Source organism: Dama dama, chromosome 18 (genome assembly GCF_033118175.1).
Source record: "Dama dama isolate Ldn47 chromosome 18, ASM3311817v1, whole genome shotgun sequence".
Taxonomy (NCBI): domain Eukaryota; kingdom Metazoa; phylum Chordata; class Mammalia; order Artiodactyla; family Cervidae; genus Dama; species Dama dama.
Genome location: NC_083698.1, coordinates 31,731,519 through 31,752,143, shown reverse-complemented (window position 1 = coordinate 31,752,143; position 20,625 = coordinate 31,731,519). Strand labels below are relative to the sequence as shown.

Genomic DNA, 20,625 nt, shown 5'->3' with positions numbered 1-20,625 from the left:
GTCACCCTGCTTATTTAACTTACATGCAGAGTACATCATAAGAAACTCTGGGCTGGAGGAAGCACAAGCTGGAATCAAGATTGCCGGAAGAAATATCAATAACCTCAGATATGCAGATGACACCACCCTTATGGCAGAAAGTGAAGAAGAACTAAAGAGACTCTTGATGAAAGTGAAAGAGAAGAGTGAAAAAGTTGGCTTAAAGCTTAACATTCAGAAAACTAAGATCATGGCATCTGGTCCCATCACTTCATTTCAAATAGATGGGGAAACAGTGGCTGACTTCAGTTTTGGGGGGGCTCCAAAATCACTGCAGATGGTGATTTCAGCCATGAAATTAAAAGATACTTACTCCTTGGAAGGAAAGTTATGACCAGCAGAGACATTACTTTGTCAACAAAGGTCTGTCTAGTCAAGGCTATGGTTTTTCTAGTAGTCATGTATGGATGTGAGACTTGGACTATAAAGCTGAGCACCGAAGAATTGATGCTTTTGAACTGTGGTGTTGGAGAAGATTCTTGAGAGTCCCTTAGACTGCAAGGAGATCCAACCAGTCCATCCTAAAGGATATCAGTGCTGAATATTCATTGGAAGGACTGATGCTGAAGCTGAAACTCCAATACTATGGCCACCTGATGTGAAGAGCTGACTCACTGGAAAAGACCCTGATGCTAGGAAAGATTGAAGGCAGGAGGGGATGGCGACGACAGAGGATGAGATGGTTGGATGGCATTACCGACTCAATGGACGTGAGTTTGAGTAAACTCTGGGAGTCGGTGATGAACAGGGAGGCCTGATGTGCTGCGGTCCATGGGGGTGCAAAGAGTCGGACACAACTGAGTGTCTGAACTGAACTGAAGAGTCAGCAATCTAGAGCTCACAGGCCAAACCTGGCCTGCTGCCTGTATTCATAAAGTTTTATTGAAACATAGTCACAACAATTCATTTATATATTATCTATAGCTACTGTCACACCACAGTGTCAGAGATGAATAGCTGTGAGAGAGACTGCACTGCATGTCAAGCTGAAAATATGCACTTTCTGATAAAACAAAGCTATCTTTGAAGACAGTTTAGTCTAGTGTCCAAAACTGAACTTTTAACTTAATTAGTAAGAAGCAATTTTTTGATAAGTTGCTAAAAGGACCCTAGGATCTAAAAAGGAGGTGACTGTGTTATTCCAAAGAGAACTCATTATCCTTTAAAGTCATTAAGAACATCCTCAACTCTTTCAGAGGTATTTCCTTGTCTAAGGTAAGAAGAAAAACTGAGAGAAAATGTTACTGGTGAATGTATTGACTATTTATAACATAGTTCTTTTTACTAATAATAGTCATACAGAGTTATCGTGAAAACTAACCTGGTGAATAATGAAACACTGCCCCTGGGGAAATACAGGGTTAGACAACTAGGATTCTCTGGTCACAGTATCTTCATCAACAAATCAATATAGAACCTGTTTTACACATTTTTCAGCTGAAAAACATCTTATTTAAAATATATTGCTGCTTCGTTAACATTTAACTTATGGCCAAACAGCACTTCTACTTATACTTGAATTAAGCTTATTTAACATATGAATTTTCTCCAAAAGGCAAAGGACAGCCTTCTTGTACTTAGGACCACTGGCCAGCACTTCAGCACTATCTTAAATAGTAAATTCAGCAATAAAAAGCACAAAAAAGTGTAAAACATGGCATTAAATAGACTGTTAAAAGGACGTTGTTGGGCAGTATGTGAAATAAGATGGCAGTGTCACCTTCTTTGACCTCAGCTGGGACCACGTGATCAGGAGATCCATTTTTACTGCTTTCCACATGTCAGAGAATGACAGCACATGTATCACATGGATTGATTTCATACAAATAAATTATTTAAGGTAGGTAAATTTACAAATACAGAATCCATGAATAATAAAGACTTTCAACAGACCTGTGAAGGAGGAAGAAAGATATCATGCCCATTTGCCAGAAGAGGAAACTGAGGCACAGTACATTTAAATAACCTGATTAGAAAGTTATCCAGTTAACAAGTGGCTAAGATGATATTCAGATTTATCTCTCTGATTCTAAAGCTCAAGTCCCAAGAAAATTCAATTCAAGCAGCAACTATTGTAATCAATGCAAAAGGGCAAGTAATTTAAAATTAATTCATTATTATACTTCATATTTTTCTTCATTTGCTGTTTTGAACTGTTCAACAATATTCATGTGCATTACAAAGCAATAACAATTCCCTGCACACACATCTTATGAAAATTTTAATATAACTAAAACACACATATTCACAAAATATTTTAGCAAGTAACTAACTTCCATAAGTCTCAGTGCCCACACTTATAAAAGGAAGATAGTAATTATATATCTAAGAGTTTTCAGAATAAATGAGATATTCAATATAAAACATTTAGCAGCATGCCTGACATAAAGCATGTAATAAATGTTTGCTACAATTATTAGTAATATAATTCAGGGGTCTGGGACAATAAGAATTCTGCCACTGAACTGATGATTTTACCTCTCTTTAGAATAATTACATGGTCAAAGTTAGTCTAACAGATATAAGGCCTTTAACAATACAGAAGAGCTGAAGAGTCTATAGCTTTTGTATTTTAATTACTTGTTCCTGCTCAATCTTTTTTTCCATCCTGGAAGCCAGCTCTAGAGTCACATGTCAAAGAAAAGGACAAGCCACACATTCTTATTAAACTCTATTTACTCCATGAAATGATGTCAACACAACCATACTGACCTCCTCTGGCAGGCACCGACGAGAACCAGATTTTCCTTTTTTTGTATCTTCTAACTACATCTACTTTCTACTTTTTAACTCTGCTTTCTTGGTCTTTGGATTTCAGTCAGATTACAAGTATTTTTATAATCTAAAGGACTAAACTTTTCATTCAAATTTATATACAGTACAACATAAGACTCTTTTTTAAAAAATAAAGTAGCTAATTTACAATGTTGTGCTAGTTTCTGATATTTTCTCCCAGTCCACAGCTTGTCTTTTCATTTTGTTTATGCTTTCCTTTGCTGTGCAAAAGTTTATATGGTTGATTAGGTCCCTTTATTTATTTTTGCTTTTATTTCTATTGCTTTGGGAGACTGACCTAAGAAAATATTGCTATAATTTGTGTCGGAAAATGTTTTGCTTATGTTCTTTTTTAGGAGTTTTATGGTGGCATGTATTATATTTAAGTCTTTATTTTTTGTGTGAGTCTTTATTATTATGGTGTGAGGGTATACTCCAAGTTCATAGATTAATATAAGACTCTTTCAACAAAAACTATATGACAGTTATTGTGTGTAGCTGTTTTCATTCCTGTGAATGTGAGTTTGACTCTATTTCATTTCAACAATTAATCATTTCTCAAATAAATACAATTTTTTCTTCAACAACCTTGAATCCTAGAGTAACTGAATGGAAGATAAGCAAACTCTAAAGTTCTGGTATGAGAAGAGAAAACTCTTATTTGAATATGGTCACACACTACTTAACAGTGGAATCAGCCTGGAATTTCATACTTTACCTAAGCACCCAGTAAAAGAGTGATGTTAAAAATCCAACCTCCTTATATATATATATACACTCTATAAATACATTACATATATACATCATACACACACACACACACACACACACACACACACTCAGCCATAAAAATAACAAAGTTTTGCCATATGCAACAACATGGATGGACTTGGAGTGCATTTTGCTAAGTGAAATGAGTAATACAGAGACAAATGCTATATGATATCACTTATATGTGTAATATAAAACAATACAATAAACTAGTGGATAAAACCAAAAAGAAGCAGACTAACTGCTATAGAGAACAAACCAGTGGTACCAATGAGGAGAGGGAAAGCCGGAGTGGTGGTGGGTGGAGGGGGTGGGGGGGCAGGGCAAGCAACATAGGGGTATGGGATAATTTTAAAAGGGGCTTTATGGGATTATATAAAATCATGTGTGTGAAACTTACAAAAATTGTAAAGCATTATAGAATACAAAGAATCTTTCATTCAATAAAAAAGTAAAAAATAAAAACTCAACCTCTTAAAATCAAAACCGTAACCAAGAAGTCATGTGCTAAATTCAGTATTCTTTTTCTCAGCTTTATACTTCTTTTCTATACTTCTTTTCTGACATCTATTTCCACTACTATAAAAACTGAAAGATGCAGGTGTAAAAAAATCAGGTGACCAACCAGCAAATGGCTGGGTAATTTACTTAATCCTCCTTGACTCCATTCATTCACATTTCAAGGAGGTCACCACTTTCCCCTCCTCTCTCACAAAACTGCTTGTGGTCCTATGAAAGACTGAAAACTACTCTGAGAATAAAAATATGACATGAAAATTTAAGGCTTTACCATCTTCAAGCAACTGCTTTATCAGTGCAGTTCTGTTCAGTTCAGTTCAGTCACTCAGTCATGTCCGACTGTTTGCGACCCCATGAATCGCAGCACGCCAGGCTTCCCTGTCCATCATCAGCTCCCGGAGTCTACCCAAACCCATGTCCATCGAGTCGGTGATGCCATCCAGCCATCTCATCCTCTGTCATCCCCTTCTCCTCCTGCCCCCAGTCCCTCCCAGCATCAGGGTCTTTTCCAATGAGTCAACTCTCCGCATGAGGTGGCCAAAGTATTGGATTTTCAGCTTCAGCATCAGTCCTTCCAATGAACACCCAGGACTGATCTCCTTTAGGATGGACTGGTTGGATCTCCTTTCAGTCCAAGGGACTCTCAAGAATCTTCTCCAACACCATAGTTCAAAAGCATCAATTCTTTGGCGCTCAGCTTTCTTCACAGTCCAAGTCTCACATCCATACATGACCACTGGAAAAACCATAGTCTTGACTAGATGGACCTTTGCTGACAAAGTAATGTCTCTGCTTTTTAACATGCTATCTAGGTTGGTCATAACTTTCCTTCCAAGGAGGAAGCGTCTTTTAATTTCATGGCAGCAATCACCATCTGCAATGATTTTGGAGCCCAAAAAAATAAAGTCAGCCACTGTTTCCCCATCTATACAATGTACCAAATAATGGTTTCTAAACTGAATCATTTATATGCTGATTATCATCTATGCTTTATGCCTAACAATAAAAAAAATTATTTTTAATCTTTTCACCAAAAGGGCCTCTTAGTGGTGCTTTTCTTCCTTCAGAGACCTCATGCTGAAAGATAATGGCTATCAATTACATTTATTCATAATTCATCCATTTTTCCTATTTTAACTCAAAGTTATGTTACTAAAAGTTGTTTTCTGAACAGTAAACAGTAATAAGAAGCAGTGATAAAAGAATTTTCAACTTACTTGTTCAATGAAATACTGATGATATAGAGTGCCTATGCACTCTCATTACAGGTAAGTACATGGGAATCACACTGTATTATTTCATTCAGTGGATATCTCTTGAGGATCCAGGACCAAGTAGGCAAACACTAGTCACCAAGGGTATTCAGTGAATAAGATGAGAAGAGTCCCTACTTTCATGAGGCAACTAATCTAGTCTAGACTTACCTTCCTCAAAATAGATGGAATTCACATTTCACTAAGCTAAATTCACTGTAAAAATATATAATATCTAATCAGTTAACATAAGTTAATAACTAACTAAATAAATTGCATATGTTTATGGGGAAATGATTAATTAAATCAATTTCAGAATTAAGATGAGTCAATACATTTATTTTCTTCAATTGTCTCATTTTATTTACAGAAGATCAAGAATACAAGGTTAAAGCTGTATGCACTGTCTTTATTGACTACAAAAGAAGAACTCTCTTCCAACTATTATTATTCATGGCCATTAAGGAAAGTACAAACAGGAAATATAATGTATAGATTGTGAGTCTCAAAAATTATATATTTTACCTTTTTACTTATGCAGGTCAAGAAGCAACAGTTAGAATCGGACATGAAACAATGGACTGGTTCCAAATTGGGAAAGGAGTATATCAAGACTGTATATTGTCACTCTGCTTATTAAACTTCTATGCAGAGTACATCATGCAAAATGCCAGGCTGAATGAAGCACAAGCTGGAATCAAGATTGCTGGGAGAAATATCAATAACCTCAGATATACAGATGACACCACCCTTACAGCAGAATGCGAAGAACTAAAGAGTCTCTAGATGAAAGTGAAAGAGGAGAGTGAAAGGTTGGCTTAAAACTCAACATTCAAAAAACTAAGATCATGGCATCTGGCCGCATCACGTCATGGCAAATAGATGAGGAAACAATGGAAACAGTGACAGACTTTATTTTGGGGGGCTCCAAAATCACTGCAGATGGTGACTGCAGCCATAAAATTAAAAGATGCTTGCTCCTTGGAAGAAAAGTTATGACCAACCTAGGCAGCATATTAAAAAGCAGAGACATTACTTTGCCAACAAAGGCCCATCTAGTCAAAACTATGGTTTTTCCAATAGCCATGTATGGATGTGAGAGTTGGACTATAAAGAAAGCTAAGTGCTGAAGAACTGATGCTTTTGAACTGTGGTGTTGGAGAAGATTCTTGAGAGTCCCTTGGACTGCAAGGAGAGCCAACCAGTCCATCCTAAAGGAAATCAGTCCTGAACATTCATTGGAAGCTGAACAGCTTCCAATTCAGCTGAACAGCTGAAGCTGAAACTCTAATACTTTGGTGACCCAATGCAAAAATCTGACTCATTGGAAAAGACCCTTATGCTGGGAAAGATTGAGGACAGGAGGAAAAGGGTATGACAGAGGATGAGATGGTTGGATGGCATCACCGACTCAATGGACATGAGTTTGAGCAACCTCCGGGAGTTGGTGATGGACAGGGAAGCCTGGCATGCTGCCATCCATGGTGTCACAAAGAGTTGGACATGACTGATTGACTGAACTGACTGGCTGATCTTTATTAATCATTTAGCCAGTCAATTATCATTATCAGATAATTAAAGCTACAACTGCCTTCCAGGCTTATGCCTTCCCACAGAAAACAAAAAGGAAGTAGGAAATGGCATCTAAAAGATGCTGAGGGAATTCCCTGGCAGCCCAGTGATTAAGAATCCACACTTCCACCGCAGGGAGCTTGGGTCTGATCCTTAGTCAGGGAATTAAAATCCCGCATGCCATGCTTGTGGCCAAAAAATTTAAATAAAATAAAAGAAGTTGAACAACAGACTCAATCCAGCAAATCTTGGCTGCTCTTCTTCCCTCCATGCCTGTGACAAGGAGAATGCTTGGATACTCTCTTTTTTAGGTTCTTAATTGTGAAATTCTTAGAGAAGAAAAATAATTTATCTCATTTTACAAAAATTAAAGTGAGACAGGAAGATACCAAAACAGTGCATTAAAACAGGCCATTTCTTGTTGATGTTCTTATTTACATGTAGGCATTTTTCTTTCCCCTTGGCTAAAAGGATTCCTTGTTCTCTTTCATTGTATTTTACCTACTGTATTTGTTATTTATTTATTTTCCTGGTCAAAATTCACAAGGCAGCAATGCAGGCTGGTTGTGAACACATCACCTGTTTGCCATGTTCAAGATAAGGCTGGAAGAGAATAGAAGACGGTAACACCATGCAAATTCTAATAAATGCAGACATTGCAGTGTTCTGTGAGGAGTGTTGAGAAGAGATATTATATTTCCACTCTGATTCACAAGGCATGGAAGATGAGACATGATCTGATCACAGAATGAATAAATTATGGTATGTAATAACACTTAAAACTACCAGAATGCCCAAAAGGGACTTTTAAGATCACCTGGTACAAACCCTCCTGGTAGGGATGCCGAGTTTCCTTATCTGTGTCACCTGGAGTATCTTAGTTCAACTTCTCTACAGTCACCACGGGCAGACTCACAATCTATGAGTCTCATAACTCCCATGACTCTCTACTTAATAAACATATTTCCCTGCAGTACCATGAAGCCAAAAGTCTTTATTACAGCTAAGCTAAAAAAAAAAAAAAAAAAAAACAAAAAAACCACTGTTTCTGAAGTAAAGAATAGCATCCAAAAAAACACATCTCTGCCCTAGAAGTAAAAGACATGAATTCTACTTCCAGCAGGGCTGCTTAGCCACATGGAGTAACATATAAGCTGCAATGCAAAGTCTGAAGTGGTGCAATTAAATTATCAGAACCAAATTCTTAAATAACCTACAATAAACATGTTTAACTTTCCATTAAGATTCAGTGATGAAGTTTCATTAGGTCCCATTTGTTTAGTTTTGCTTTTATTTCCAATATTCTGGGAGGTGGGTCATAGAGGATCTTGCTTTGATTTATGTCGGAGAGTGTTTTGCCTATGTTCTCCTCTAGGAGTTTTATAGTTTCTGGTCTTACATTTAGATCTTTAATCCATTTTGAGTTTATTTTTGTGTGTGGTGTTAGAAAGTGTTCTAGTTTCATTCTTTTACAAGTGGTTGACCAGTTTTCCCAGCACCACTTGTTAAAGAGGTTGTCTTTTTTCCATTGTATATCCTTGCCTCCTTTGTCAAAGATAAGGTGTCCATAGGTTCGTGGATTTATCTCTGGGCTTTCTATTCTGTTCCATTGATCTATATTTCTGTCTTTGTGCCAGTACCATACTGTCTTGATGACTGTGGCTTTGTAGTAGAGTCTGAAGTCAGGCAGGTTGATTCCTCCAGCTCCATTCTTCTTTCTCAAGATTACTTTGGCTATTCGAGGTTTTTTGTATTTCCATACAAATTGTGAAATTCTTTGGTCTAGTTCTGTGAAAAATACCGTTGGTAGCTTGATAGGGATTGCATTGAATCTATAGACTGCTTTGGGTAGAATAGCCATTTTGACAATATTAATTCTTCCAATCCATGAACACGGTATGTTTCTCCATCTGTTTGTGTCCTCTTTGATTTCTTTCATCAGTGTTTTATAGTTTTCTATGTATAGGTCCTTTGTTTCTTTAGGTAGATATACTCCTAAGTATTTTATTCTTTTTGTTGCAATGGTGAATGGTATTGTTTCCTTAATTTCTCTGTCTGTTTTTTCATTGTTAGTATATAGGAATGCAAGGGATTTCTGTGTGTTAATTTTATATCCTGCAACTTTACTATATTCATTGATTAGCTCTTTTGCACTACAAAGGAAACTATAAGTAAGGTGAAAAGACAGCCCTCAGATTGGGAGAAAATAATAGCAAATGAAGAAACAGACAAAGGATTAATCTCAAAAATATACAAGCAACTCCTGAAGCTCAATTCCAGAAAAATAAATGACCCAATCAAAAAATGGGCCAAAGAACTAAACAGACATTTCTCCAAAGAAGACATACAGATGGCTAACAAACACATGAAAAGATGCTCAACATCACTCATTATTAGAGAAATGCAAATCAAAACCACAATGAGGTACCATTACACACCAGTCAGGATGGCTCCTATCCAAAAGTCTACAAGCAATAAATGCTGGAGAGGGTGTGGAGAAAAGGGAACCCTCTTACACTGTTGGTGGGAATGCAAACTAGTACAGCCGCTATGGAAAACAGTGTGGAGATTTCTTAAAAAACTGGAAATAGAACTGCCATATGACCCAGCAATCCCACTTCTGGGCATACACACTGAGGAAACCAGATCTGAAAGAGACACGTGCACCCCAATGTTCATCGCAGCACTGTTTATAATAGCCAGGACATGGAAGCAACCTAGATGCCCATCAGCAGATGAATGGATAAGGAAGCTGTGGTACATATACACCATGGAATATTACTCAGCCATGAAAAAGAATTCATTTGAACCAGTCCTAATGAGATGGATGAAGCTGGAGCCCCTTATACAGAGTGAAGTAAGCCAGAAAGATAAAGAACATTACAGCATACTGACACATGTATATGGAATTTAGAAAGGTGATAACGATAACCCTATATGCAGAACAGAAAAAGAGACACAGAAATACAGAACAGACTTTTGAACTTTGTGGGAGAATGTGAGGGTGGGATATTTCAAAAGAACAGCATGTATACTATCTATGGTGAAACAGATCACCAGCCCAGGTGGGATGCACGAGACAAGTGCTCCGGCCTGGTGCACTGGGAAGACCCAGAGGAATCGGGTGGAGAGGGAGGTGGGAGGAGGGATCGGGATTGGGAATACATGTAAATCCATGGCTGATTCATATCAATGTATGACAAAACCCACTGGAAAAAAATAATAATAATAATAAAAAAAAAAAAGAAAAAAAAAAGATTCAGTGATGAAGATGGAGGCCACATGGATATGTTTGTAAGTTCAGATTTGTGCAATTCTTCTACAGAGAAGGGAGAAAATTTTCACCTCTCATTTTGCAAAAATGAAAGGAAAACAAGAGTTATACAAAAGATTACATTCATACAAACCAGTTCTGGCTGATGTGCTCTAATTAACTGTTTTATGAAAAGAATATTCAGTCAAAGGATTGCCTCTTCATCTCTGAAAATGCATCCTCACCTTAACATTCTTTCCAGTGAACGAGTCCTCACAGAACCCTACCAGGTAGGATGGTGTGACTGTCACTGCACTTCATGGAAAAGGCTGATCAGCAAGAATAATCTGTCCCCCACTCCCACCCTCAAAATCACCAGCTCCTGGGAGGAAAATTGATTCCAAGTAACAGCACAGCTACAATACCCATTAAATTAAGAGAGCCTAGATTAAAACTTCCTATTATTAAAACACACACACAAATTTATTTTATTGTGGCTTCTTGACTTCAGTGTTTGATAGGGAATAGGGAAGGAGACAAATTCCAGTTCACTGAGCACAGGATGACACAAGGTTTATGAAAAAAAGTCTAACAGCGAAGGTCAGGGGAAGGAAAATGTTAAGAGTATTTAATGAGGTCACCAAAGAGGGCAGAGAAATGCATCTGTGAAATCAGTTTTCTCAACTTTCAATTATGTCCCAACACTTTGATTCTTATCACCCTGAATTTTTCCTCTTCCTCACAAAGTGCTGGTCACCATGTACTTCCCGATGGCTCCTCTGTCCTTAATTTTGCACTTTTGAGGGCTGGGTCCTCTCATCTCCTTTTAAAACACTTTTTTCAAAGAAGTTTCCTCAACCATAGCTCCCATCAAACACTTCAACTGATGTAAAGCCTGTTTTTGATGTTATCTTAACAATCTCATGCATTCCTGCCTTTCACCAAGCACTTGCGTGTTGCTCAGCAGATTTAACTCCAGTCTTCTTCCCACCTGAAATTTGATGCATCAACACCCAAAACTAAGTCTACTGAGGACAAAAAGTTTCTATCTTTTCATATGTAGAACAGATTTTCACTAGTCTGATTAGACCTCTGTGTTTAACCTACAGAAATGAAACACTGAAGGCAGACTCTAATTTGGTGACACCAATGTTATTCAATCAACAGACATCCCAGTGTTTGGAGCTGTTTTAGGGTCCAGGAGAGGAATACAGCTCCTCTCCTATTGGGAAGAAGGAAACAAGAATCAGAAATTCTTAGTTTTCTAGTTGAAAGCTAGACTAGATTCTAGTCTCTACTGTTGAAAAAATATCAATATTTTTCTAATATTACTACATGCTAAATAATGAATGTACACTATAGGCATCAAGCACCAACAGTTTTCTAGGCACAGGAAAAAAAAAGCCCTAAGCAATCCATTGCATTTGAGGATATAACTAAAAATGTGCCTTAAATTCAAAATGTTTTTCCCCTCCCTTTCAGAAAAATAGACATGATTAAGGATAAAATTTACAATAAGGTCAATCAATCAATTAAAATAACCCACCACACAATATATTTGAGCCTTTAGATGCTACCTTGTTAAAAAAAAAATCCATTTACCTATAGGAGATCTCATAACATTTTTATCAAGAGGTAACATAAGATGAGAACAATGCCTCAAGAAGGGGCCTAACACTTGTTCAACAAACACTGGAATGCTGTTCAAAGAGATGGGACACCACACAGGTTAAGAACATGGACCCAGGAGCTAAACTGCTCTGTTTCAAATCCCGGTTCTGCCTTTGACGCATCTTTGGGAGATGATCCAAGTACCTACTTGACAAGGTTGTTAGGATACCTGGATTTGAGAGAATACATGTAAACCATTTCCAATCATGCTGACATATAGCAAGTAAAGATTGGCTATTATAATTTCTATTATTACTTTCAGTAAGCTACATTATTATGTAATTATGATTCTGGATACTATAGATTATATTTATTATTTCATTTAAGGCCTTCAAATACCTGCAAACAGCTGTCTCCAGATTCAAGTCCTTGGTATAACACACTGGAGCCTCTAAGACTGGCCAGCATTATTATCTGTCCCTGCTCACTTCCCCACTGAGCACCATCCACGCACAGCTGCCAGGGCCCCCAGGAATCCCAGTGCTCCCTCTAAGCTTCACCTCCGCCCATGCCCCCTCTGCCTCAAATGCCACTCTGCTTCATCAAGTTCACGAAGGTCAGCCTTGAGGGTTCGCCTCAGGGATCCTCAGAAAATTAACACATACGGCCCATTAAGTAAGGCATTTAATCCTGTCTCAACTCTAAGTCAGGACACAATTTTTCACGTGAACCTGCCAAGGGTCAGATAAATTTCCAAGGTTATTCAGTCTGCATTTCAAACTCACACCTGCTTTGCTGTGAGGTCTTTTGAGTCCCTCTGAGCATAAGTCAGCCCCCTTTCTTGGCAAGATGACCCTAGGTATTTGTATCTATCTTTCACTTTGGCCCTATACTTGAAATAATTTATTTCCCCACCTGCTCCCTTATTAGAATGAAAAGTCCTGGAAAATAGGAATCTAGTGTTCATTTATGGAATATTTTTGGATCCTTATTGTCAAGAATATAGGAAATACTCACTCAACAAATGTTTTAGTGAATGAATTAAAACTCAATAAATAGCTGTGAACTAAATATTTTGCTCAAGACATACATCTGTTGCAGCTCTGGGGTTTCATCCCAGGTATATATCACGCCTGCCCATGATCGGTAGGAAGTCTGGGACTGGACACCCATTTGGCAGTGCTTCCACTGAGCCTTACAGAGCAATGAAATTAGCTAAAACATAGCATAAGGAACAACATATAAAAATTTCCTAAATTAGCCTGGCATTTGTGTTTAAATCTGTGTTTCCCCAAAAACATTATCTGCAGAAATTAGCCAAAAGGGTGCAACTACACATTGGATAAAAGAGTCCTATAATCAAATACACTTAGTAAACTCTGGGTAAAACAGAATGCAGTTAAAACACAGTAAATGTTCTAAAAATCATTACCGTGTTTCTCAGAGATTTTATTATGAAAATGTGCACTGAAGCCCTTCATCAAGGGGATATTGCAGTAGCCATTTTTAAAAAATACTGGCATTTCTTGACAAAAAAAAAAAAAAAACCCTCAACACCCTTTAATTGTTTACACGAAATATTGCAGAACAGAATGCAATCACCATTCAATACCAATGTACTCAATTTTCCCAAATGTTCTGGTTGCCATATCAATAACAACTCCATACAACTGAAACAGGCTATGTATGGAATCCTGGGGAAGAGCCTACATTTCAAAGAGCTATGATCCCCTAAAATGAGATTTTTAAATATCCCACCCAGGAAGCTAAAACCAACTCCCCTTTCCATGACAATCCTTCCTCTTCTTTTAGTCCAACTGGAATCAAAAACTATTGATTCAAACTGTCACCTCTGCTTACTTACACCTTAAGGCCTATGAAATGTAGGTTACAACAACAGCTCTGAGAAACACAGTGAAAAAAGGAAAACAATTGTATTCAAGGGTTTTTTTAATATCTAAATATAACATTTTAAAATCTAAGAGCCAAATATCAGTTTATACAAATAATGAACTATAAGACTAAACAATGCCCACAATACTTTGACTTGATGCTAACATAACAAATAAGATTATAAATACCTTAGTCATCCCCAATTAGAAAGCAATGTGTTAAGGTTATACTTGAAGTCACAGGCTGAGAAATATGTGAAGTAGTAGACAACAGAAATACACACTCCCCAAAGGAAGAGATATCTTGTTATGTTTTTTCCCTTTGGTGCTCCAGACATGTCTGAAAATATGTATGGCAATAGGTAAAGGAGCTCTTCCCTCACTCCTAGTAGCCAGGCTTTTATTTCTAAAGTTTGGTTTGAAACAAAAAGTCCCTTTTTTCCAATGTTGGTGAGAGTAAGAGAGGGGAGAAGGAGAGAAGGTACTCCACCCAGGAAACCATTCCAGATGACTATTGCTTTTTATAATCTAAGGAAGTCAAGCAAACACCCAGAGAGTCAAGAGGAGAGTTTTAAAACTCTTGCACAGGATGGAAGTGATCCAACAGTAAAGAAGAGATGGAGTCAGGACACGGGTTATATCCCCTCATTTTGGGAGGAAGTAACGAGTGCTATATTCAGGAATGACATGCTACTGTGTCTGAATGACACCAGCACCTCCAATGGTGGATGATGTCCACAGACATGAGACTCAGCATCAGAGCTTAGAAATAGCAGCAAAGTTCTCTGGAGCTAAGCCTGGAGCCAGCAGAGAGAGAAAGAGAAATGAAGTCATCTCGGGGGCCTGCCCAGGGCAGCACTGCCTAAGACACTGAGGACTTCACAGCAGAGGGGTCAGGAGGACAATGGGAAGCTGTGTCAGTTAATAACAGAGGTCTCTCCCTCCCATTTCCTGAGCACAGCAAGCCTCAAGCTCACATACAGTCTAGGGATCTAGCACAACAAAAACTGAAGCCTGACTTCTCATTAACTTCACTCAGAGCCATGCAACCAGATTTTTACAGGAGTTATTAAAGATAAAGATATAATACAGCTTGCCCATCAATTTTATTTTTAAAAATGTATGGTTGCTACATAAACATTTCTATAATCCCTTTCCTAAGGAGAAGCCTCATCTACTGTTTCTTTCTGAGAAAGGGGGAAAGATCTAGCCAATTACATTTTGAAGATTCTATAGGAATTTCAACTGAGGCCACATTCTGGGTTTTGTCTCACTGAGAACAGTGGGATCTGGGGAAGTTATGTCTTGCATAAGCACTGCCCTAAATATTTTTCACTTATGTGAGGCAGACACGTTAATTTTTAAATTTTCTTTTAGATGGCCCAGCTGCTGGGCCATATCATCACAACATAGCTGCTGAGTCTAGTGCCTGTGGGCATCACCCATCATTTCAGGTTTGGTCATCATTCACACACAGCTTGCAGATAGCAAGCTAAGCCTGAACCCCAACATTTTTATCCTCTTTTATCCTGAAGTACACGTTTCTAATATCTTCCCTTGAAGATGGCCAGTGATAGAGCTATATGTACCCCCATGCCAGCTTATATGTCCAGACAGGCTCTGGAATCAGACATGTCTGTATTTGACCACACATCTGCCACATCCTGCCTATATGACCCAACCTGAAGTAATTTATTTCACCATCTTAACTCCCGAGTTTTCTCATCAGCAGAAACATTGACATTATCTATCAGAGAGGGTTGTTGTGAAGATACAACGGAAAATGATACGAAGCTCCAAGCACGGTGGTTAGCCTATCATCCATGTATGAAAAATGGTAGCTATTATTAGCAGTAGAACATCTAAGCCACTGAAGGAATATTCAGCTATTATCATAACTGCCTTCAGCAGTGCTTTGATGGCCAGTAATGTGGTAAGCATCACGCTTAATGTTAGGAATTGACTGAGCTTCTAAGGTAATTGCCTCTATTAAGTTTCTTATGAGTTTCAAAATAACTTGCCTTTATCATACAAAGAACAGTCACAATCAGAGGCCAGACTAATAACCTCCAGAGCAGATATAACTATAGTACACAGAAATATAAGTAAATTCAGATTTCCTACAAACCAAGATAAAAAATGTCCCAGCCATCTCATAAATAGTATCATTTTAGGCTATCATTTTAAAAGTAAGTACTATCATCATTTACAGTGATTTACAATTAATAATGACTTTACTAGATTGAGTTTTTAGAGTAGTTCTAGCTGGCATGTCAAATTCATAACATTATCTGTGAAAGATAATAATAAATAATGAACAAAAGACATCCTTGGCAACAAACAGAAATAATTCCTAGTCAGACATCAATTCTGAAACATATTTTTGAAATTTTGGCCAATGAATTTAATCAGCGGTATGCTGGTAAGCTGATTTATAGTATTTATCAATTTCCATCATGTAAATACTTCAACTTAGCCCATTTCAAAGAAACAATCAGTTCTCAAAAGCCAGTGCCAGTCAACAGCAGCACAGCTGCTGAAAACAGTTGAGACAAGTTCAGTCCTTCAGTCTTGTTGGACTCTTAATGACCTCATAGACTGCAGCATCACCAGGCTTCCCTGTCCATCACCAGCTCCTGGAGCTTGCTCAAACTCATGTCCATTGAGTTGGTGATGCCATCCAACCATCTCATCCTCTGTCGTCCCCTTTCTCCCGCCTTCAATCTTTCCCAGCATCAGGGGTTTTTTCAATGAGTCAGTTCTTTGCATCAAGTGCCACAGTATTGGAGTTTCAGCTTCAGCATCAGTCCTTCCAGTGAATATTCAGGCCTGATTTTCTTTAGGATGGACTGGTTGGTTCTCCTTGCAGTCCAAGGGACTCTCAAGAGTCTTCTCCAACACCACAGTTCAAAAGCATCAATTCTTTGGAGTTTAGTTTTCTTTATAGTCCAACCATAACATCCATATATGACTACTGGAAAAACCATAGCTTTGACTAGTCAGATCTTTGTTGGCAAAGTAATGTCTCTGCTTTTTAAAATGCTGTCTAGGATTGTCATAGCTTTTCTTCCAAGGAGAAAGCATCTTCTAATTCCATGGCTTCAGTCACCATCTGCCATGATTTTGGAGCCCAAGAAAATAAAGTCTGTCACTGTTTCCATTGTTTCCCCATCTATTTGCCATGAAGTGACAGGACCAAATGCCATGATTTTAGTTTTTTTAATGTTGGATTTTAAGCCAACTTTTTCTCTCTCCTCTTTCACTTTCACTAAGAGACTCTTTAGTTCTTCTTCACATTCTGCCATGAGGGTGGTGTCATCTGTATATCTGAGGTTACTGATATTTCTCCTGGCAATCTTGATTCCAGCTTATGCTTCATCCAGTCCAGCATTTTGCATGATGTACTCTGCATGGTCATTTGAAAAAACCCTGATGATGGGAAAGACTGAAGGCAGGAGGAGAAGAGGACGAGAGAGGATAAGATGGTTGGATGGCATCACCTACTCAATGGACATGAGTCTGAGTAAACTCGGAGAGCTGGTGATGGACAGGGAAGCCTGGTGTGCTGCAGTCCATGGGGTCGCAAAGAGTTGGACACGACTGAGCAACTGAACTGAACTGAATTCTGCACAGAAGTTAAAAAAGCAGGGTGACAATATACAATCTTGACATGCTCCTTTCCCAGTTTGGAACCAGTCTGTTGTTCCATGTTCAGTTCTAACTATTACTTCTTGACCTGCATACAGATTTCTCAGGAGGCAGGTGCGGTGGTCTGGTATTCCCATCTCTTGAAGAAATTTCCACAGTTTGTTGTGATCCACACAGTCAGAGGCTTTGGTGTAGTCAATAAAGCAGAAGTAGATATTTCTCTGGAACACTCCTGCTCTTTCAATGATCCAACAGATGTTGGCAATTTGATCTTTGGTTCCTCTGTCTTTTCTAAATCTAGCTTGAACATCTGGAAGTTCTTGGTTCACGTACTGTTGAACCCTTGCTTGGAGAATTTTGAGCATTACTTTGCTAGCGTGTGAGATGAATGCAATTGTGCAGAAGTCTGAACATTCTTTGCCACTGCCTTTCTTTGGGATTGGAATAAAAACTGACCTTTTCCAGTCCTGTGGCCACTGCTGAGTTTTCCAAATTTGCTGGCATATTAAGTGCAGCACTTTTACAGCATCATCTTTTAGGATTTGAAATAGCTCAACTGGAATTCCATTACCACCATTAGCTTTGTTAGCAATGATGCTTCCTAAGGCCCACTTGACTTTGCATTCCAGGTAGTCTGGCTCTAGGTGAGCGATCACACCATTGTGGTTATCTGGGTCATGAAGATCTTTTTTGTATAGTTCTTCTGTGTATTCTTGCCACCTCTTCTTAATATCTTCTGCTTCTGTTAGGTCCATACCATTTCTGTCCTTTATTGAGCCCATCTTTGCATGAAATGTTTCCATGGTATCTCTAATTTTCTTGAAGAGATCTGATACATTCAAAAACTTTGACACACTCCACCTCAGTAGGGTTGTTTATAAGGGAAACAAGGAATTAGCCCATAAGGAAAATATAAATATAGATAAAGGGTATACAGATTTTCCAGTGAAGTGACAGAAGCAATTTTGCAATGAGTTAATTCCACAGGCAATACTCAAGCTGTTTCCCTTTTAACTGGGATACTCCCTAAGAGCTGGTCCTCTCTCTGCACAGGTAGCCTCATATACCCCAGCCATGGATCATCTTCTCCACTGGCCCCACTATCCTCTCAAAATTCTTGCTGGACACAAGCCTTTCCCTGGCTAACATGGATTTCTCAGGTTCTCTTTATATTCATTTAATATCATTCACCAAGAAATAATGGCTCTCTTCTCTAATTTTTCTAAGATATACCATCTTCCTGTCTCTCTTTTATTACGAAATCCACACCTATGCTAAAACTCCTCTAACCAAACATGGAGATAGAGTTTTCCCATGAAGAGGAAGGAATTAGCTATCTGTTTAATTAATTTGCTTATCTGCTTTTCATTTGGGAACAAAAGAACTCAGCTTTTAGAAATACCATTTGGAAGACTGTAGAAAAACCAAAATAATCTTTGTCTTACTTCTGGCTTTGAACTCTAGAATACCACAAGACAACTTTACTGCAGGATCTTATGACTCACCAAATTCGAGGGTTTTTAAGAGTATAGTCTATAAATGAAAATTAATTTAATGACATATTTCTGTTAATTCATATTACACTTCAAACCTGCTTAATTGCTACAAGACAAGCTGTTGAATATGATAGACAAATTCTCTAATTTCTCTGTACAATAAAAAGACAAATTATAATATTTCTATGGCTAAAAAAAAAAAATCATTGCCAGGTGAGAGAGTTCTATAGATGTGTGTTGGGGAGGAAAGCACAACAATGTAACTGTCCTTAATGTCACCGAACCTACAAATGACCAAGGTGGTATATTTACACAATGTGCTTAACAATATTGTGTGTACCCAATGCTACTTATGTGCACCAAAACTCTCTGAAAAGTCCCTGAAAATTTAAAGAAAAAAATCTATTAAATAGAAATTCTTCCACTCTGCCCTTTAGAATTTCAAGTAAGATAGTAAACCAGATTTTGTAAGACAAATAAAAATAACACCCTTTAATACAGCATGCATCTCCTTTCAGACTTCAGACCTAAGGGCACTAGGTGTTGAGAAAAGATGCTTGTGCTCTGCTGGACAATAATGCTCCCTTTTTCCAAGGTCTTTTATAGGCATCACAGTTAACTTCTCGGGCTCATGTGAAGGACTCATGGTTTAGTTGGGAAAACAGTAAGTCAGAACGTACTGCATTCTTTGCCTCTCACTGGGTCAGGCAGGCCAGAGCAGCCCTCTGCGGCATTCGGAACGGCAACTCTCCACCTGGAGCCAGTGCTGTCACATTCTGTGTACTCAAAGTGGTAATCTTCCTGCAAACAATCACAAAGACAAGCCTCTGTTAGAGCCCGTTTTAATGGGACAGCTGAGCTTTCTCAGTCACTCTCAAACCTGCCTGGAAGCCTCGTTCCGAACTGTTCTCTCTGGTTGATCCTCATTCTTCCGAGACTCTATCCATACCATGCAGTTTTTTGATTAAAAAAAAATTATATATATATATATATATCATGCCACAAATGAACTGACTTGCAAAACAGAAAAGGACTCACAGACTTAGAAAACAAACTTACAGTTGCCAGGGGCAGGGAGGGACAGTTAGGGAGTTTGTGAAGGTCATGTGTACACTGCTATATTCAAAACAGATAACCAACAAGGACCTACTGTATAGCACATGGAACTTTACTCAGTGTGATGTGCCAGCCCAGATGGGAGGGAGGTTTGTGGGAGAATGGATACATGTATATATATGGTTGGGTCCCTTCGCTGCTCACCTGAAACTACCACAACATTGTTAATTAGCTATGTGTGTTTAGGTCGCTCAGTCGTGTCTGACTCTTTGTGACCCTGTGGACTATAGCCCACCAGGTTCCTCTGTCTACGAAGTTCTCCGGTCAAGAATATTGGAGTGGGTTGACATTTTCTTCCCCAGGGGATCTTCCCAACCCAGGGACTGAGCCCAGGTCTCCTGCACTACAGGCAGATTCTTTGCCGTCTGAGCCACCAGGGTATACCCTAATACAAATGAAAAGCTTAAAGTTTGGGGGAAAAATGTATCATACAAGGCACTGAGGCTCTGAAGAGGAACACGACAGCCACACACTTAACGGTGTGACCAGGAAGCTGTAATCTCACCCGCCCAAAAGGCAACAGCACGTGTCCCTATTTGTGCAGGCTTCTTACAATCTGAATAATTGATAGCTTTTAATACATGAGCAAAAGAACCCTAAGAAATTGAATGCTGTCACTGTCCTAAGTTTTTCAAAGCAAGAAAAAGAGAACTGTTCCTACTGACCTAATTTTTCACTCT

At 38.4% G+C, this 20,625-nt stretch overlaps 1 protein-coding gene across 1 annotated transcript in view; it reads right to left on the bottom strand.

Moving 5' to 3' along the window:
* ELAPOR2 (endosome-lysosome associated apoptosis and autophagy regulator family member 2) overlaps window positions 1–20,625 on the bottom strand; it is a 220,722-nt gene that overhangs the window by 95,926 nt on the left and 104,171 nt on the right. The window contains exon 2 of the mRNA XM_061166329.1: window positions 19,510–19,630. Coding sequence (XP_061022312.1) covers window positions 19,510–19,630 — 121 coding nt within the window. The remainder of the gene's footprint in view (window positions 1–19,509; window positions 19,631–20,625) is intronic.